This window comes from Podarcis gaigeae (genome assembly GCF_964106915.1).
Source record: "Podarcis gaigeae genome assembly, chromosome: 13".
NCBI lineage: Eukaryota > Metazoa > Chordata > Lepidosauria > Squamata > Lacertidae > Podarcis > Podarcis gaigeae.
In genome coordinates this window covers 35,661,824-35,680,337 of record NC_139689.1, presented here as the reverse complement: position 1 = coordinate 35,680,337, position 18,514 = coordinate 35,661,824, and the positions used below count along the sequence as shown (strand labels likewise).

General features: G+C 42.4%; 1 protein-coding gene across 4 annotated transcripts in view; it reads left to right on the top strand.

The window, feature by feature from the left end:
- The window catches only part of SPOP (speckle type BTB/POZ protein), a 51,127-nt gene that overhangs the window by 18,125 nt on the left and 14,488 nt on the right, over positions 1 to 18,514 (top strand). For 3 of the 4 annotated variants that reach the window (XM_083709720.1, XM_083709721.1, XM_083709723.1), the window contains exons 2-3: positions 16,333 to 16,477; positions 17,034 to 17,155. In XM_083709720.1, coding sequence (XP_083565846.1) covers positions 16,400 to 16,477; positions 17,034 to 17,155 — 200 coding nt within the window. In that variant the 5' untranslated portion in view covers positions 16,333 to 16,399. Of the gene's footprint in view, positions 1 to 8,543; positions 8,595 to 16,332; positions 16,478 to 17,033; positions 17,156 to 18,514 lie in introns of those variants that run through there. The other variant, XM_083709722.1, reaches the window with a different exon arrangement.

Below are 18,514 nucleotides of genomic sequence, written 5' to 3'. Positions count from 1 at the left end.
TATTGGTGATTCACTTTTACAGAGATTGTTATTGACTTTAAAAATTGTTTTTATATTTTTATTACTGCGAGCTGCCTTGAGTGCTATGTGCAGAAAGGCAGGATCTAAATTGAAATAATAAACAACCGCAGGGAGAGGGAAAACTTACCTCTGTCCCTGTGCCTTCTCTCCCTGCTAGATGTTGGCCAGAGAAACTTTGACCTCTGGTTAGGATTCATCTGTTGAGGTGTTTTCTTCCCCCTTCTCCTTAGCTATTCTGACATCTACTCTCTGGGAACAAGCTGCAAATTTTGGACAGGGCTTGGAATGCACAGAGGCTTCAAGGCGGGCATTTGATAAACAATTTGGACACCAGGTGTTTGTTAAAAAAGAAGAAGAAGCCAGGGGGACAGGCCCGGAAGGTATGTGGTTGCATGCCAAGCCACAGAAGTTAAGAGTAGAAAGTCAAGCTGCCTCACCACCCCCTTGTGTAAGCTGCCTTGTCCCATGTTCTGTCAGTATTCTGGACTCCGAGATGCAAAACAACAGCCCTCGCCTCTGGAGAAATCCAGAGTTGGCTCACAGTTAAAGCAGAGTCACCAGCACTTTGTGCACAACTGTCAAACTTGTTTCCCCACCAAATAAAATAAAGTGCTCAGTAAAAACCTGGAGAGAGAATTTGGTGGATCCGGTTGCCCTGCTGATTGTATCTTCCTGAAACCTGTGATTATGGGTGTCTGTCTAGCCATGAGAAGCCCAGAATAAGAACTGCACCATGACTACTAGGGAGCGGGGAAATAAGACAGATACAGTGGTACCTCAGTTTTTGAACGTCTCAGAAGTCAAACGTTTTGGTTTTCGAATGCCGAAAACCCAAAAGTAAATGCTTAGGTTTTCAGACTCGGAAGTCGAACATGCTATGCGGCTTCCGCTGAGTGCAAGATCCTAGCTCTCGGCTATTGGGGTTTCGGTTTTCGAACGTTTTGGAAGGGGAACGGTCTTCCAGAATGAATTACGTTCAAAAACTAAGGTACCACTGTATTCTGAGACCCATCTAGAATTTAACTCTCTGATTTTCTTTATGTACACGACCTCAACATTGTAGCCATGCTCTTTGATTTCATTCATTACGTTTTGGTTTTAACTGAGATTTTGTTTACCGCATAGATACACTTACTGTTTTAGTTTTCCATTTAGAAATGAATAGAATAAAAATGTTCCGTAATCCAGAATTCCGTCCACTCCACCAATCTTCTGTGGCTACTCAGTACCAAAGAAAAGGTATTCAGCACATATTTGTACAAATGCTCCTTTTCATCAATCCTGTGTTGCAAAGGAAAGAAAAATCCCATTCTGATCATTCAGAATGTGACCAGTCTGTGCTTGAGAATGAAAGTGAAGGATCACATGCTTATGTTTTTAACCCCTTCCCCTCCCCCCCAAAATTGCTCGTGGAAATACAGTACTTCACAGATTGCTCTGATATGTAGATAGACTTCAGAATACTAGGATCTGAAAGAAATACGACAATGGAAACTTCAGAGAGAAGCATGCTTCCAGCATACAAAACTGCCCATATGTGCTCTAGATAAAATCACTGACACCAACAATTAAAGGATCATGGGTAGGAAGTGGAAGAGGAGAGTTTGACTGAGCTTTTGAGGAACAGCTCACAGCAGCAGACCAGTGATACAACTCTGCTGAAGACACCTCTGTTGTTTTCAGAATATTCAGGGCGAAATGAAGCACCAAAGTTGCTTTTTTTCTTGGTGTCAAAGCAGATCACTATAAATAAACCTAGGAGTACATGGCTGTTCACAGCTAGCCTAATTGTAAGGATATAAAATATTACGCTGCTGGATCCGACCTAAGGATCCCTGTTTCTAAGTGCGGCATCTAGGTGCCCTTAAGAAGTTAACAAGCAGGGAATGGTGGACATTATTATACTTACCCCCATCTCTAGCCTCTGCATAACGCCTTTGAACATCACAGTTCTATTTAGCTGTCGAGACACCTGTTGTCCGTTAATCTGTTTTAAAGCCACCTTCTCTCGTGGTCATCACTGGCTTTTGTGACACTCAAGTCCACAAGTTAATTTGGGATGAAGTAGGACTTCCATTTATTGTGAACCTTCATTGTAAGCATCCAGAGTTTGGGTCTTTTGGAAGAGAGGAATTTCTCCTCTTTATGGTTTTATATACTTCTTTCATGCACTCCCAGGGTCACGTTTTCTGGATTTAAAAGGCATCTTTTGTACATTTTCTAGTTTCATGATACTATTTTTATGATTCAGCTGCCAGCGTAGTGCACATAATGGACTAATTTGGACAATATCTTAATGAGCCAAGAGATGAACAAGCATTATGGGGGTGCATGCTGCCTTTCTGGTCTTCCTTTCATTGCAGAGAAGCAAGCAAACCAGGAAACCTTCTGTGATCTGTAGTTTCCCGTTTCATCTAAACTGGGAAACAGTTGAAATAAATAAAAATATTGTCCAGTAGGACCTTAGAAATAACTAAGTTTGTTCTGGGTATGTGCATGCACACAAAAGCTTATACCCAGAACAAACTTAGTTGGTCTCTAAGGTGCTATTTTATTTTATTTTATTTTATTTTGACTACATCAGACCAACAGGGCTACCTACCTGAATCTGGGAAACAGTTGTTAGCTGTTTCAGAACAAGCCAGGCTATGAAGGCACAGTTTTAAGTTGGCTTCATATTCTGGCCATTAACCATCTTTTCCCAGTTTGGATGAACTGCGAAACTATAGATAATGGAAGACTTTCTGGTTTCCTTACATAAAGAAAGAAGCAAAGGGGCCAATGGCATGGCCAAAAAGCTCATTCATATATCACCTTTATGAGTCATATAAAGATAGCCTATTGCTCTGTACACACACCTGTTTTACTCTGCATGCAGTATGCTTCTGCTGCTGATTTGGGAATTGGTGTGCGCACAACATCATTTGCAATTCATACCTGCAGTTTCTTACAAAATAATGCATTGTGATGCATTCACACCCCCCCCCCAACCCAGCTTCAGTCTGAGTTGAGAAAAGGGGACTGTGTACCTATCACTGGTTTAAAAGGCAGGTAGGTGATTCTTTTTTCCAATTCGGAACCAAGGTGATTTGTGGGGAAACGTCAAAACTCAGTATTTCATAAGAAACAATGAAATAGATATAGGATGGATTGTTGTTAACATCGTGTGGACACCGCTTCCAAACCAACAGTGGGAGCATAATAAACCAACAGTGGGAGAATAATATATGCAAACAGCAGTATGTACACAGCCTAAATATCCTCATCTTCCTTCATTTCTCCCTTTCTCCCTTTTTCTCATTTAACACTTTTGCTGCCTCTGATTGGTTTCCTGCTTTTCAAGAATTTAAAGGGTTTTTTTGTTTTTTAGTGTTTTATAGCTTTGGCCATTTACACCTTAGATAACTTCCTTATTGTCATTTCTTATCTGGTTTGCCAAAATTTGTGCTTTAAAAAAAAAAAAATCTTCATGTATACAATAAAGCAACTTTCTAGCAACCTTCTATCCATTCATCTACTTAACTGGCAAACTTTTGGCCCTGTTTGTGTCTTTTCTTTTCTATGTTGTTTAAGTCTTGATTAGGTTGTTTGTAAATAACCTCTAAGCTTTCTGCAGAGATTCGATCCTCTTAATTATACCTTTCAGCTTCCTTTTACCTTAACACGTCTTCTGCTTGTTGGTTTCTTGACTTTGTTCCAAGGCACAGTTGTTTGTTTTGCCTGGACATTTTTGTGTCTCCTTTCATGATCCAAAACTGCATTTACCCAACTAATTTGAGCGTTGTTGAAGTCCTCCAGTATTATTAATAGTCATTAGCTGCATTTCTGTTTTATCACAATCAGAGTTTGTCAGCAGGGCAATACTGTCCCCTTACCTTTTTCATCTTTTACTGTACCCTAAGTATTATAGGCTCTCTTTTTTGCTCATTATAAGATTTGTGTTGAATGTGGTTTATAAATTGCAGTGAAACAGAAAATCTGCACACTTTCTTGGTTAGCTAGCCAAAATTTGTGGTTTCTGTCAGTTCCATCTGCCCTAGCTCACAGGAGGCATGGAGGTTGCTCCTTGCAGTTCTGCTGGCCTTTGAAAGCATTTGGACCAGCTAGAAGTTTTGCTACTTCCAGTTTTCTCTGAAGACCACTGTGAGGTCCCAGATGAGCTTCTGCTGCATATTGCTCAGTTTTATCTCATCACAGACCTTCTCTCTGAGTAAAAGAGATGCTTCCTGTTGACAAGTGCATTTGTGGACCCCTGATTAGAAACTTAAAAATGTATAAGCATTATTTGGGGTATGGGTGGAGAAATTCAGCTTTACCTTTGGATTTTTCTTTGTTCAAATTTCTAGGCATTCTAGTGAGCAAGGACTTTTCTTTCCCTCTGCGTTTGGGAATTTAGGAATCACTTTTAATAAATAAAATTATTTTAAGCCATTATAAAAAAAAACCTGAAGCAGTAGTCCAAATTCCTGGATGTCAGCAAAACATTCTTAGGAACCTAGCTATCAAACATATCTGTTGTTGTTTTCAGCGATCTTCAGCCTGAAATAGGTGACCATGTAATTGAAGAAGGGAAATGAACCATCAGGGGGAAATTCATTGGAGAGCTTCTGTGAAATGCTTAGGCTATAAGTTATGGCTGTGATCTGTGTGCAGCACTGAGGGCCATGTCAGAAATATTAGCAGGAGGCCAGCTTTCAATTTGCAAAGGAAGCAAAGCAAAGCAAACGTCTGCCAGAAGTGTCCACCCACATAGTGCAACAGCAGTTTGGTCAGGATGGTGAAATTCCCCTGGCTACTAGATGCTGGTTGGTGCCAAGGCCTTGGACATATTTTTCCCCAGTTCTGCTTTCTTGGATAGTGGAGTCAGTCTAATGCTTCCTTCTGCCTATGAGAGAGGCACAGTGTCCTCCTAACAAATGCTTGCACGTCTTAATGGAAGCCCGACTTAGACACCTTGAGAATTTCTTTCTCAATTAAAGAAGAAACTCCAAAAGCCAGGCAAGTCTTTAATAACATTGTGATCAAATGCAATAATCTTACAGTCTTTGAGATGTAACACTCTCTAAGTGGTCGTTGGTCCCAATTGGGGCTGGTAGGGCAGAAAACAAGAGTAAGTGGAGCCAGAACGGATGGCAGCAGATCCAACTAATTCGTTTTCTTGCCATCCTCTTCCTTGCCAAGTTCTACAAGGCCAGTATTGAAACCAAAGTGGAAGAAGCTTAGACTGATGGTAAGTAAGCAGACTGGCTGAGAGCAGACTTCCATTTGTCCTAATGGGCCATCTTCCACTGCTCCCTTCTCTGTTTAGATTGTTCTCCTCATACAACCCGTTGCTAGTCCCTAAAACCACATCTCCCTTCCAGCTTCCTAGTGCATCTCACCCACCCAAATTTGCCAAAAGTGCAAACAGATGAGGGGGGCTTATTCCTTCCAGGGTTGTCTCTACTGTACAGTCCTCTAGGGCCATGGGATTCACACTGGCATGGGAGTGGGGGTTGTTCTCTACTGACATAATCAGTGCTATTCCTGAGATCATGCAAAGCAAGCCACACCATAGCCCCCTCTATAATCTGTAGGAATTATGGACATTTGCATGAGTTTTTTTATTATCCTGCTGGCAGCAGGTCTTAATTTGAGCCCCAGAACTAGTTTCAACGTCAGGCTTTGCTTTGTAGCTTTGTGTCTGCAATTGTTGTGTCTTGCTTATGCAAGTATAGGGTGTAGCAAGGACCCTGTGAGCAGTCCCAACTCCTGTTCTGCAGGATCTATCCTTTATGTATTACATTTGTGTCTCTAGCAAGGAGCTCCAGTTGGCATGCTTGGTTCTCCCTACTCCTGTTTTCTCCTGTTAGGCTGAGAGACAGTGTGTGTCTGGCCCAAGGCCGCCAAGTGGGCTTCTTAGCCAAGTGGGAATTTGAACCCTTCTCTCCCAGAGCCTAGTCTGGCATTCCACCCGCTCCCCAACACTGCTTCTCGATATAATCAAATTCTGGAAGAATCCACCTGCTTTGCATTTTGGCCTCACTCAGGCAAATGTCAGCATCTCAAATTTGCTTTGTGTGTCTACAATAAGTACACACATTAGTTCTTGGTTTGTCCTTACAGGTTTGTCCTGTAAGTTTGATTTCAGCTGCCCATTTCCAACCCCTGTTGGGTTCTTGCTGCTCTTGCCGCCCTCCCCACCCACCACCAGGCACTTAGTGGGAGTGGGAGGAATGCCTGAGCCTGCACAGGCTTCCCTTCCCTCATCTCACAGCAAGCTTTCATGGATCTTGTGGTGTCCTAAGGGTGTGTAAAAACCTAGGAAGCTTCTGCTTATGGAGAGTCCTGCACAGCAGGATTCAAATTAATGGCTCATTCCAAGTAGTAATTTGATGCCCTGGCATGGCAGTGTGTGAAATCTTCTTTTCAGAGAGTGAAGCAGCGTGGCGGGTAATCTCTCTGTGCCAGGCTAATCTCGATATCTGCTGTGTTTCTGAAAGCTTTGTTGCCTTTTGAAAAATCTATTTAATTTTCTCTTGGTGATTCAGAACTGTGTTGATAATACTCTTATCAGCTTGCTTTAAGCCAGATGTGTATGGTATGTGCAGATTTGTCTGTTTTGTGATGGATATTTTTTTTTAACACCTTCTGTTGGTTACTTCTTACTTTTCTTTTCACATTGCTGGAATTCACTACCCCCCTTTTCTGTTTTAACATGGTGTGTGTGTGTGTGTGGTTTGCAGTGGGGGTACGCAGTTGACAATTCTCGGTTTTTAGCAAATCTTCCTTTTCTACGATATAATGGAAACCCGTCCTGAGTCTCCTCCTTAGTTTTCCTTCCCCAGACACTCAGAATAACCCACCTTCCTCTTTGGGACAAGTGTCCTTAGTGTAGGTTGTAATTTGGGGCAAGAAGCTGGATTGGTAGATGAAGCACCAACCTAGGAAAGATGAGAGTTCGTTAGTTCAGGGTGGCTATATGGAATACAGTTATACTTTGGAAGTCGAACGGAATCCGTTCTGGAAGTCCGATTGGGTTCCAAAATGTTTGGAAATCAAAGGGCTGCTTCTGATTGGCTGCAGGAAACTCCTGCAGCCAATCGGAAGCCCCGACGGAGGATCGGGTTCCAAAGAACGTTTGCAAACTGGAACACCCACTTGCGGGTTTGCAGCACTCGGGAGCCAAATCGTCTGAGTACCAAGGCGTCTGGGATCCAAGGTACAAGACTTGAGAGCCACAGACAGGAGAGTAGGATTCTGATCTGGAAACCTGACCTCATACCCCATTTCTCCATGGGATCCCAGATGTGGCCTTGGGTAAAGCACTTCCTCTCAACGTCAGTTTTTAATCGGTAAAATGGAAATAATAGTGACCTGCTTCACAAGGTAGTTATGAACATGTGCACAGCAAATGCTTCCAAACACTTGATGAATAGAAAATGCTATATAAATGGAATCTGGGACTTGCAATCACTTCATATTCAACTATACAGTTTTAGACTTGGCCAATCTAGAGAGAGGCAAGCTGTTTTGGATGGGGTTGCATTGCGTTGTTCTTGGAAGAGTTGGATGCATAGTTTGGGGTACCCTGGTGGCTTGTGTGGCCAGGAGTTCCTTTACCCAACTTCGGCCTGGAGCCATGAAGGACTTCGCTTCCCTCCCTTCCTGTGGCCAGCTTCTGACTAAAAAACCATGCCCCAAATATGCCCCTAGACCTTTATATACACAAAAATCTGTGCCATTCCATATCCAAAGGTGGATCTTGTCGTCGCTCCCTTACACACGCAAACACAAATGACTCTGCAAATTGTTGGTTAAACTATGTGCAGAATCAAACAGAAGACATTTTCACTTCAGACTTCCTGACTGGAGCATCTGAATTCCCTGCTCTTAGAATTTCCCATTATTTGCGAAAATGCAGTAAGCCTGCAATTTGCATGGGCGTTACATTCTGGGGATTGCCTCTAAAGCCCAAATCACGTATAATCATGGCTAAGTTGTGAATATTAATTTCAGTGGGTCTGCTTTGAGTAAAACTTAGTTTAACACATAAACATTACGCTTTATGTTATAAATATGCATCTATAATCTTAGCTGTATTGTGAGTTGCTTTATGAATGCTTTTCTGCTTCACAAGTGGGATGTAAAAACTACTAGCAGTAGCAAAAAATAAAGACCACAAGAGGGATTATTTCCTGTGTGTCTTCTGTAAGTATTTACCTATAGAATTATTATTATTATTATTATTATTATTATTATTATTATTATTATTAGTTTTCCGTCCATCTGGCAGGGTTTCCCTAGCCACTCTAGGGGATATTTGTATAAAATATATACCATTTTTCAACCGTAGCAATTCTCGGAACAGTTCACACTAATGCAGTCAAGATTTATAGGCTAGTGATGTTACCTTCATAGCAACACTAGGCACATACCACATGGCAAATTTAGTAGCCCTCACCATTGAACATGCAGGCAGATAGTTTTATGGAAATGTGGGAGAGGCTTCAGAAAGCCACACGTTTGAAATCTGAGTCTTTGGCATTCTTTTTCTTTCAGCTTTGTCTCTGAGCTGGGATACCACGTTACATGTAAGCTGGTATTTTTAGGAAACTACAGTGGCCTGGTTTCTATGCCCTTTTAAAATGTGAAGGGTTTTTGTGGAGGAGGGAAACATTATTGGGTTGTTGCTTTTATTTTGATTACATATTTTGTGGTTTTATATTTTGATTTTGTTCTGTGAACCACCCTGAGACCTCAGGGTATAGGGCGGTATATAAATTCAATTTAATAATAATAATGATGGTGATGATGATGATGCCATGGGAAGCCAAACTGTGGATTACCACAAGTAAGCAATCAAAAGGGGGTTTGCTTGGACAGACACAAGCCGCAGGTTGTGGTTTGCACATATTGCTAAGCTAGCCCTCTGGTTTCCTTCCTTCCGGCGTGACACAGAAAAGATTGGGTGTGCGCAATCTGAGCAGTGTGCACCGGCACCACGTGCCCCTTTCATAAGCCATAGGTGCAGTGTTCAAGTCATGCTAGGCCATTATTAAACCGTGACTTATTTAAAAATGTTTATTGCACCAACCAGACGTCATTCTCTGCAGGCAAAAGTAACTACAGTGGTACCTCGGGTTACATACAATTAAGTTCCTAACCCGAGGTACCACTGTATTGATAACAACACATACGTAACAGGCTGTATGTAACTATATAAATTATTTTTAAATGCAATTCAGCATATATCAAAATATATGGTTCTATAGACCAACTTATCATATAAACAAAACATATTACAGTGGTACCTCTGGTTACGTACTTAATTCATTCCGGAGGTCCATTCTTAACCTGAAACTGTTCTTAACCTGAAGCACCACTTTAGCTAATGGGGCCGCCGCGCTGCCGGAGCACGATTTCTGTTCTCATCCTGAAGCAAAATTCTTAACCCTAGGTACTATTTCTGGGTTAGCAGAGTCTGTAACCTGAAGCGACTGTAACCCGAGGTACCACTGTATGAGAAATTAAAGTCCAGCAGACAGATCAGGAAATACAATCTATTCAGTTCTTATATTGGCAGTATCCACGGTATGGAATTCTTATATCAAGCTTGTCATGGTCCACGTGAAGATGCTTTTAAGAATTCCTTGTTTGCAGGTATCAGATGAAAAACTTGGAAGAATGGCACATGCAGAAAATAAGACAAGGATTCCAGGATAATTCCTTGTTTCGCCCAACCGGGCTTCGTCAGCCGTGCACACTCTGGATTATATAAACAAACATAATGTGATGTGAAATGCAAAAGTAACTATGGCTTGTTTTGTCATACTCTGCCCACCCTCAGCTGCCTCTCTGCTTTACATCCCTTAAGTATGTTGTTTCTCATAGACCGGCATCGCCTCACAGTGTCACCATTTCCCTTCCTATTAGTTGGCTGTGAGAGCGAGGGTGTGGAAATCTCTGCGATCTTCAGTGCAGCTGCCATTAAGCAGCTGCTCTCCCCTTCCATTCTCCCAGTAGAATAAATGCCCCTACTCTTTTGCAGCTTTTACTTTTCCAAACCCCTTTCTTCCCCTGTACAACCATGCTTTTTTGTTTTCCTTTCCCCAGCCAACAATCAAGTGTCATAATGAATTTATGCTTTGCGCTTTGTAAGCACTCTGCTGCTGAAAGACTGCTTTTACTAATGCAAACTTTAAGTCGTTTCACCTGTTAGCTGGCTTGAATTTCAGGATCCAAACCTGAGGTTTTGAACCTTACTCAACAGTCTCTCTTCTGTACTTTGCTATCAAAGTGTAAAGTTGCTGGGAACCTTTATCTATGTGGGGAAAGTGCATTTGTTTGGAAACAGAAATTCGCCGCCCCTCTGTATCTTAACCCTATGACCCTTACAATTTCTGTTTGTGCGTGTTAAAACGCACACTTTTTCCAGCTGCTAAAAAGTCTGGTAAAATCCCAACCCTGCTAAGCTGCCCAGCTCTGCAGAGGTGTGAACATCGGCCTGTTTGAAGCGCCCACCCTAGCAGCGCAAACGCGACTCTCCAAAGGTCTTTGTGCAGGAACGTTACTTGGAAATTGGATGAGACACGTGCGGCTTAAAAAACTTTAGCAGCAGATGTTTTGGGGGCAGTGCAGGTGTGGTTGTCAATGGTGTGTGTGTCGCAGAGTTAGCGGCAGTGTTGGCTTCAGGGAAAATGCCAAAGAAGAGGATCTGAGCATGGAGAGAGGCTTTATTTTCCAGCCACTCTTGCCTGATGTCTCTGTCACTTGGTGTGCTGTTTGGGCAGGGTGATAAAAGAGACCACATGCTCTGGGTTAAGGAGGAGCCTGAGTTAGCATGTGCTAAGCCATAGCTGTGTTCAGTAAGCCAGCAACAAATAATGGTTTCTTTTCCTGAATAAACCATAAAGTTACTGTGCTGGGTTCAGACATAAGCTTTGGTTAATGTTTATTTAAACCATGGTTTCATTTCACCTGAGAATCAGGTCATAGGTTGCCTGTCGCACAAGCCCCAGGCATTATGTTCCAACTAGGGACGCTTGAGAAATTAGAAATTTGCCTGTTCCAGTATGACCTGACCTTCATCTCTTGGACCAATGCGTTGATTGGAACTTAGTGTTGATTGGAACTTAGCGTTTGCAATTCTCATATGTTCTGAAACAGTTTTTGACTTCTTCTTTCTAAGTATTTAAGAAAAGTTTATTTGAGACAATATTTAGAAATGTGTAGTTTAAATGTATTATTTCGTGGATTTCAAAATATGCAGCTTCACTTAAAAAAATGAAGGGGTCCATTTACAGCTAAGCACTCGAACCCGTTTCCTATGCTGAGACCAGCAGCCTGTTCCCCTGCGTGGAAAAAGAGTATTAGGCAGATACATGGCAGGTAGGTCTATGAATAGCTTTCAGGTGTTGATCACTAAAAAATAGAAACCTCATGGCCTCTGCTCACCAGATTCTGGAGTAACCATTGCTCCATGTCTTCTAAGACATATGGGGGAACCGTTAGTGCTCCACGTGTTACTGAACTACAACTCCCATCAACCTCAGTGAGCATGGCCAGTGTTGAAGGATAATGGGAGTTGCAGCATCTGGAAGGCCACAAGTTTCCCACACCTGTTCCAGGGGCAAAGTGAAACTTCCCTTTGACCCACCACAGTCATTTCTTAGTGGTTTTTAATAAATACTTTTTATAAAAAATTGTCCAGTAGCACCTTAGAGACCAACTAAGTTTGTTCTGGGTATAAGCTTTTGTGTGCATGCACACGTCTTCAGATACCATGCACACAAAAGCTTATACCCAGAACAAACTTAGTTGGTCTCTTCTCTAAGGTACTACTGGACAATTTTTAATTTTTTATTTATTTATTTCGACTGCGTCAGACCAACACGGCTGTCTACCTGAATTTTTAATTTTCTATCCCTAGTTCAAGTTGCCTGATTTCTTTGTGTAGAGAGTGCCCAGCTGTGGCATTATTGCATTTTTGTCCCACCCTGTCAGCCGGGATTGGTCCGTTGGTAGAGCATGAGACTCCTAATCAGGCGTAGGCAAACTCGGCCCTTCAGATGTTTTGGGACTACAACTCCCATCATCCCTAGCTAACATGACCAGTGGTCAGGGATGATGGGAGTTGTAGTCCCAAAACATCTGGAAGGCCGAATTTGCCTATGCCTATACCTGCTCTTAATCTTAGGGTCGTGGGTTTGAGCCCCACGATGGATGAAATTTTTCTGCATTGCAAGGGGTTGGACTAGATGACCATCGTCGTCCCTTCCAATGCTCTATGATTCTGTGATTCTTTCATCAGGTTGCTCAGAGTTGTACTTCTCTGCCCCCCCCCCCATTTTAATCTCACATCAATGCTTTGAGATGGAAGGGGAAGTGGCGGAGGTTTGAGGGCACCCAGAGAGCCTCATGAATTATACTTGAGAGTGGATTTGAACTCGGCTCACCCGAAACCTTGTTCAGCACTCCGACCACTGTGCAGCACTGCCTAAACACTGCAGCATATGTGACGGCAGCTAAGGCAACTGCTGCTGACATAAGTGAATAAAAGTGGGGCTGCAGGTAGCGCCAGGGATTGTTGGCATGGCTATTGAGAAGTACATGGCGGTGGAAAAAGTGCTTGGATTAAAGACCTGCCAGTGGTAGCTCCCAGCAAAAGGGAAAATGACACTCTGATGTGCAGGTTTGACCCTTTGCAGTATGGTGTGAACAGATCTGTCCAGGTGTTGTGTGCAAGAGGCCTGATACACCCCAACTAGGGTGCTATATCAAAACACTGTTGTTGCAGTAGGAAAACAGACTTATTCCTTACTTAGCATGAAGATTTTTGTAGAGGTAGCATTCATCTCATTACCAGCCTTCTGGAGAGTGCAAAGTGTACAGGAAGGCAATCGTCTTGGATCGCTGATGGTTGTACATCTGTTATTTAAGGAGTTTGTGTCAGTTTTTCTACTTAGAATAGATAAAGAATGTGTTTATATCTTGGGCACCCTGGAAGGTAGAAAGCATCTGAAAATTGTATCAGAGCTTGGAACTAATGTGCCAATTTTAAAAATATATATATGAGAGAGGTTTGCTGTTTTTGGAACGTGAACAAAAAACAGCAGTTCTGTTCATTTCTCCCCTTTCCCCCCATTGCAAATTCTATGAGAACATCTGTTTTTTTCTTTAGCTTATCTCTCGCACCTCTGCGGTTTGTGGCAGTTTTGATTGTTTTTGTGTGTTTTTTCTTTTTTTAATTTTAGATTTTGTCGGGCTGGTGGATACACACATTTTGCCAGCTGTTAGCAGTCAAGTGTGTTAGGGAGCCACGAAGGATGGGAAGAGAGAGCCTTGTGCTGCTCCCAGAGGACCCAGATTGCTTTGGATGGGCAGGTAGCTCATAGTTCTGCAAGTCTGAGAAAAGGATGGTGCTGGTTGTAGAGGGAACCAGCAAACCAGAGTGCACAAAGAAAAGGACCTGCAATTCTTCTTTATGTGAGCTACTCCACCAAAGCACGTGAGCAAGGCTTTGAGGAGCAAATCTAAGGCACAGTGGTACCTCGGTTTTCAAACGTAATCCATTCCGGAAGACTTCCGAAACATTCGAAAAACGAAGCATATACTTCTGGAAAACTCAACACGGAAGCTGTGTGGCACATTTGACTTCCAAAAAGCGTTTGAAAACCGAAGCAGTTACTTCTGGCGTTTGATGATCGAAACTTTGACTTCCGAGATGCTCGAAAACCGAGGTACCACTGTATAATCTTCCCAACATAAGTGAGCCACATATTTTATTTTTTTTAGACAGTTTTTATGCTCAGACACTTTCATATACAATATGAACAGCCTAAAAACATAACCTACAACATTTATACACACATACTGTGATGGGATAATGAGCTGCTTGTGCGTAAAAGCTTGATCCCTCTGGGGTTTGGCTAGTCACCCAAACCTAGGCACTAACGGAGCCCCCAAAGCATGACTCCGTCAGTCGCTGGTAGAATCCAACAGTGGGCGTCTACGGAACTTACTCCAACATAAAAGTTGTTTGACGGACATGCGCCTCCTGGACTCTCTGCGTGACAGCTTCCGGCGAGGGGTGGGGGTTGCTAAAGGGGGTCTTGTTACCTCCTCACTGTTCTCACTAGAAGTATCCCAGAGCCTCTCCCCCGATTCCCTTTCCGCTGGAACTCCTGCTCTCCCCCTACTGGTTCCTTCTGCTGTAGAGTCTCTCCTATTCTCCTGGAGCCTCTCCACCACCTGTCCCTCTGATGGCAGTTCCCTGACACATACATACCATCCTTCATCTGTGGATCTGAGGCAAGTTCACAACATAAAATTACAATGCAAACAAACACAAAATACATAATAAAAATAAGAACAAAAACAAGCCAATAATCCCTCCCCTTCCCACGACACATTTAAAAGGGCATCAGATGTCAATCAGCCAAAGGCCTGGTTGAAGAGGAACGATTTTGCCTGATGCCTGAAGGAGTATAATGAAGGCGCCAGCCAAACTTCTCCAGGGAGAGCATTCCCCAAACAGGGAGCCACTGTAGAAAAGGCCCAGCCTCATGTTGTCACCCTCTGGATCTCTCGTGGAGGAGGCACATGTAGAAGGACTTCATATTATGATTGCAGGGTCCAGGTCAGTTAATATGGAAAGAGGCAGTTCTTGAAGTATTGTAGTCCTGGGCCGTTTACGGCTTTATAGGCTGTGACCAGCGCTTTAAATTGGGCACAGAAACTAATTGGCAGCTAGTGCAGTCAAACCAGGATTCATGTAATATGCTCAAACCATCTTGCCCCAGTGGGCCACCTGGCTGCTGGATTCTGCACTAGCTGAAGTTTCTGTGTCTTCAGAGGCAGTCCCACATATAACGCATTTCACTAATCTAACCTAGAGGTCAAAAACATCAGTAAAAGCCAACTGGCAAAGAAAGGCCTGTGTGAATAATGGTTTTCCAAAGACCTTGAATAGTGAGCAGCCAGCCTCTCATTTGCAAGAGTTCGCTAATTTTATTTTATTTTTAATTGAACATACCTCTCAACTTGGTTCATACACTCATATAATTGTATAGCACGCAGCAGCTTTTGTTGTTCTTGCCAGTCTCTTCAATCCCCATAATCTAGTGCCTCACATACTGGTAAAATTCCAATTGGAAGCTCCTTGGGGCAAGGACTGCCATCTCTCTAAAGTAATGTACAGCGTACCTTAACAGTGCTCTTTATTTTGAATGTTAATGATGCAAAGTTTGGAGCCAGCGAAGCACCTGAGTTAGCTAGCTAGAGTGAGTCTGAAATGGGTTTATATTGTTTCAGTGTACAAGTGCTACGAAAGGTGCAGTAGTTGACTTTGGAGGGGAGCCTTGTGATATACCTTACTTTTAGGTTTGGGGGTAACTTGTGTGCAAGAATAAGAATGCATCTCATGTCTTCAGGGCTGCATTGTTTGGATGCAAGCCAACACTTCACAGGGCTGCTACTGAAAATCTTTGAATTATTTGTGATGGTGGTTTGGCCCCAGGTTCCTTTTGTTCAAACACTGCTAAATGTCAGCTTGTGTTTGAAAAAGCACAGGTAGAGCGTGGGATAAAACAATTATAGTTGTCTCTGTACGTAGAGTGGTGCAAGACCTTGTTACCTGTCCCACGTCTCTTACCTTGTTTCTTGCTCGTCCCCTTTTATTCCTGTGGATCGAAAATGAGGTCCATATTTTTCACTAGGCTCGTGATTCTTGTTTGGCTTGGTTGTTCTCTTGGAGTTGCAAACCCATCCGTGGTGCATGATTTGACAGTTCAACTAGCTAAAAAGTTTGCTTTGATTCCGATACCATCTCTGCTTTTGTAATTCCCCATTTCTCAGTTTCTCATACGTAAAAGAGGAGTCCTGATCTACGTGCAGGAAAAAACCTGCTATAAATAAGTCATAAAATAAATCGTTATAGCAAAAGGGAGGGTGGGGAAACCCTATGTAAAATCACATAGAAATGTTTTGTGCTCTATTGCACAGTCTGGTGTTGCATGTTTATAATGTATTTAAAACACCCTTATTTGACTAGTGTAGCTGAGTCCCTAGTGACCCACAGTGGGGCATTAAGGTAAGTAATAAATATTGCAAAGCATTATCTTCCTTCTGCAAATTAAACTTGGTGTAGAGACACTATAGTAAGGTAACAGAGGTGGGGAAATCCGCGGTGCCTAACCTTTCCCAGTAATAAGACGAATTTTTAAAAACAAAGCACTGGAAAGCTAACCAGAACCCAAGCTATTCTGAGGTCACCTAACAATTGCTGGGAAGTTTTAACTAACCTTTATATCCCACTTCCTCTTTAATCAGGGTGAAGTTTGTACACAAAAATTTCTTTAACTAACCTGTGGAATCCTGTCTGACCTCCAAACTGGCGATGTCAAGGGTACCGAGTCCTCCTCCTCCGGCAGAGATGTCAAGTGGGCCTGTTGCTGAGAGCTGGTGTTACACTCAAGTAAGTCCGCATTTTGGAATCCTTTCGTTTGCCCCACAGAGGGGCAAAGAATATCTTAGTGAAAGGCAATACTGGCTGGCATCTTTGGTGCCTTGTTCAAAAGGTCACAGTCCCGAGCCAGTGTTTTGGGCAGCGTGTGATGCTTTCTAAAACTTGAAGGTCGAGTTCTGCCCACTTTTAACAGTGATGAATCTGATGTGTACAAGCAGGGAATCCCGTGACCCGTGTGATGTTAGTGTCACGTTTCCCAGGAATGGCTGCCCTGCTTTCCATGTTCTGGATACCCTGCTAAGGTCTAAGCCATCTAATGGTCTACTGCAGCGGTTCTCAACCTGTGTGTCCCCATATGTTGGACTACAACTCCCATCATCCCTGAGCTCTGGCCTTGCTAGCTAGTGCTGATGGGAGTTGTAGCTCAACAACATCTGGGCACCTACAGGTTGAGAAAGGCTGGTCTAACGTATCATCATTGGAAATAAGGTATATTGTCTTTCCATCATCTTACTATTTGTAACTGTGTTTCTGCTGTTCTTTCTCTCCCCCCCCCCCCCTTAAGATCAAAGTGGTCAAATTTTCCTACATGTGGACCATCAACAACTTCAGCTTTTGCCGGGAGGAAATGGGAGAGGTCATCAAAAGTTCAACATTTTCATCAGGAGCTAATGATAAATTGAAGTGGTAAGGATCATTACACAGTGCACAGTGGGGACCAGCAAGGAACACAACATTTGGTAGCTTGTGGTGCATAGAATTGGGTTCAAAACCCCTGCTTAGCTGCACACTCACTGGGAGGCCTTGGGGAGGTTGCTAATGCTTAGCCTCAATCCTGCCTTCTGTAAAATGGCACAAAAATGACTTGACTCATGGAGTTGTCTTCAGAATGACTGAGGCAATGAACTGCCCTGACCTTCAGGGGAAAGGAGAAACGATATACAAACATGCTTCATATCAATATCCCTGTGGTTTACTTGTGACTCTCAATACCATCCATCCGTATTGAAAATGCAGCTAAGACCAAGGTGTTAGAAAAGATGGAAGTGGGTAATGCCTTCTTAACAGGAATTAGCAAACTATATGGAGCAATCCGCGAAAATAATTGTAAATAATAATCTCTCAGATCACTGTAAAATAATGAAAGGGGCTAGACAAGGCTGCCCATTGTCCCCGCTGTTGTTTATATTGATGCTGGAAGTAATGTTACAGAGTATAAGAAAGAACGGGGAAGTTAAAGGAATTTTGGTGGGACAACAATCTTATAAACTAAAGGCTTTTGCTGATGATGTGGTATTAACAGCCACTTGAAAGGGTTCCTAAGGTATTAGAGGATATAAGAAAGTTTGGGAAGGTGGCTGGCCTTAAAATAAATGCAGAAAAAACTAAGATATTGGTAAAAACATGGATGACCATTCAAAAAAAAAAAGAACTGGAAATGGTGAGTGGATTAAGAATATGTAAAAAGGTGAAGTACTTAGGGATATGGCTGACTGTGAGGAATCTCAACTTAATATAGTTACGTAAAGGTGTAGAAGGAGATTAAAAAAGAGTTGGAAATATGGGGAAGAATGAAACTTTCCCTAGTGGGTAGAATATCAGTCATTAAAATGAATGCATATATTACCTAAAATGTTTTTATTTCAGTCCATCCCAGTGTTCAACAATTTACTCTGCTTCAAAGAACAGCAAAAATATATCACTAGATTTTTCTGGTAGGGGAAGAAACCAAGAATTAAGCATAAAATTTGGTAGATAGTAAAGAAAGAGGAGGCTTCTCTCTGCCAGATTTACAATAATATTATGAGGCAGTATGTCTTTGTTGACTAAAGGAATGGGTTGTATTGAAAAACACCCACCTATTGCATTTGAAAGGTTATGATTTTAAATTCGGCTGGCATGCATGTCTATGGTATGGGAAAGCTAAAGTACATAAATGTTTTTCAAACCATGTGGTTAGAAAGAAGGTATATAGAGTTTGGGAAGAGTATGAGAACTTGCTGGAAAGGAAGACACCTTTGTGGTTATCGCCAGTAGAAGCAATTG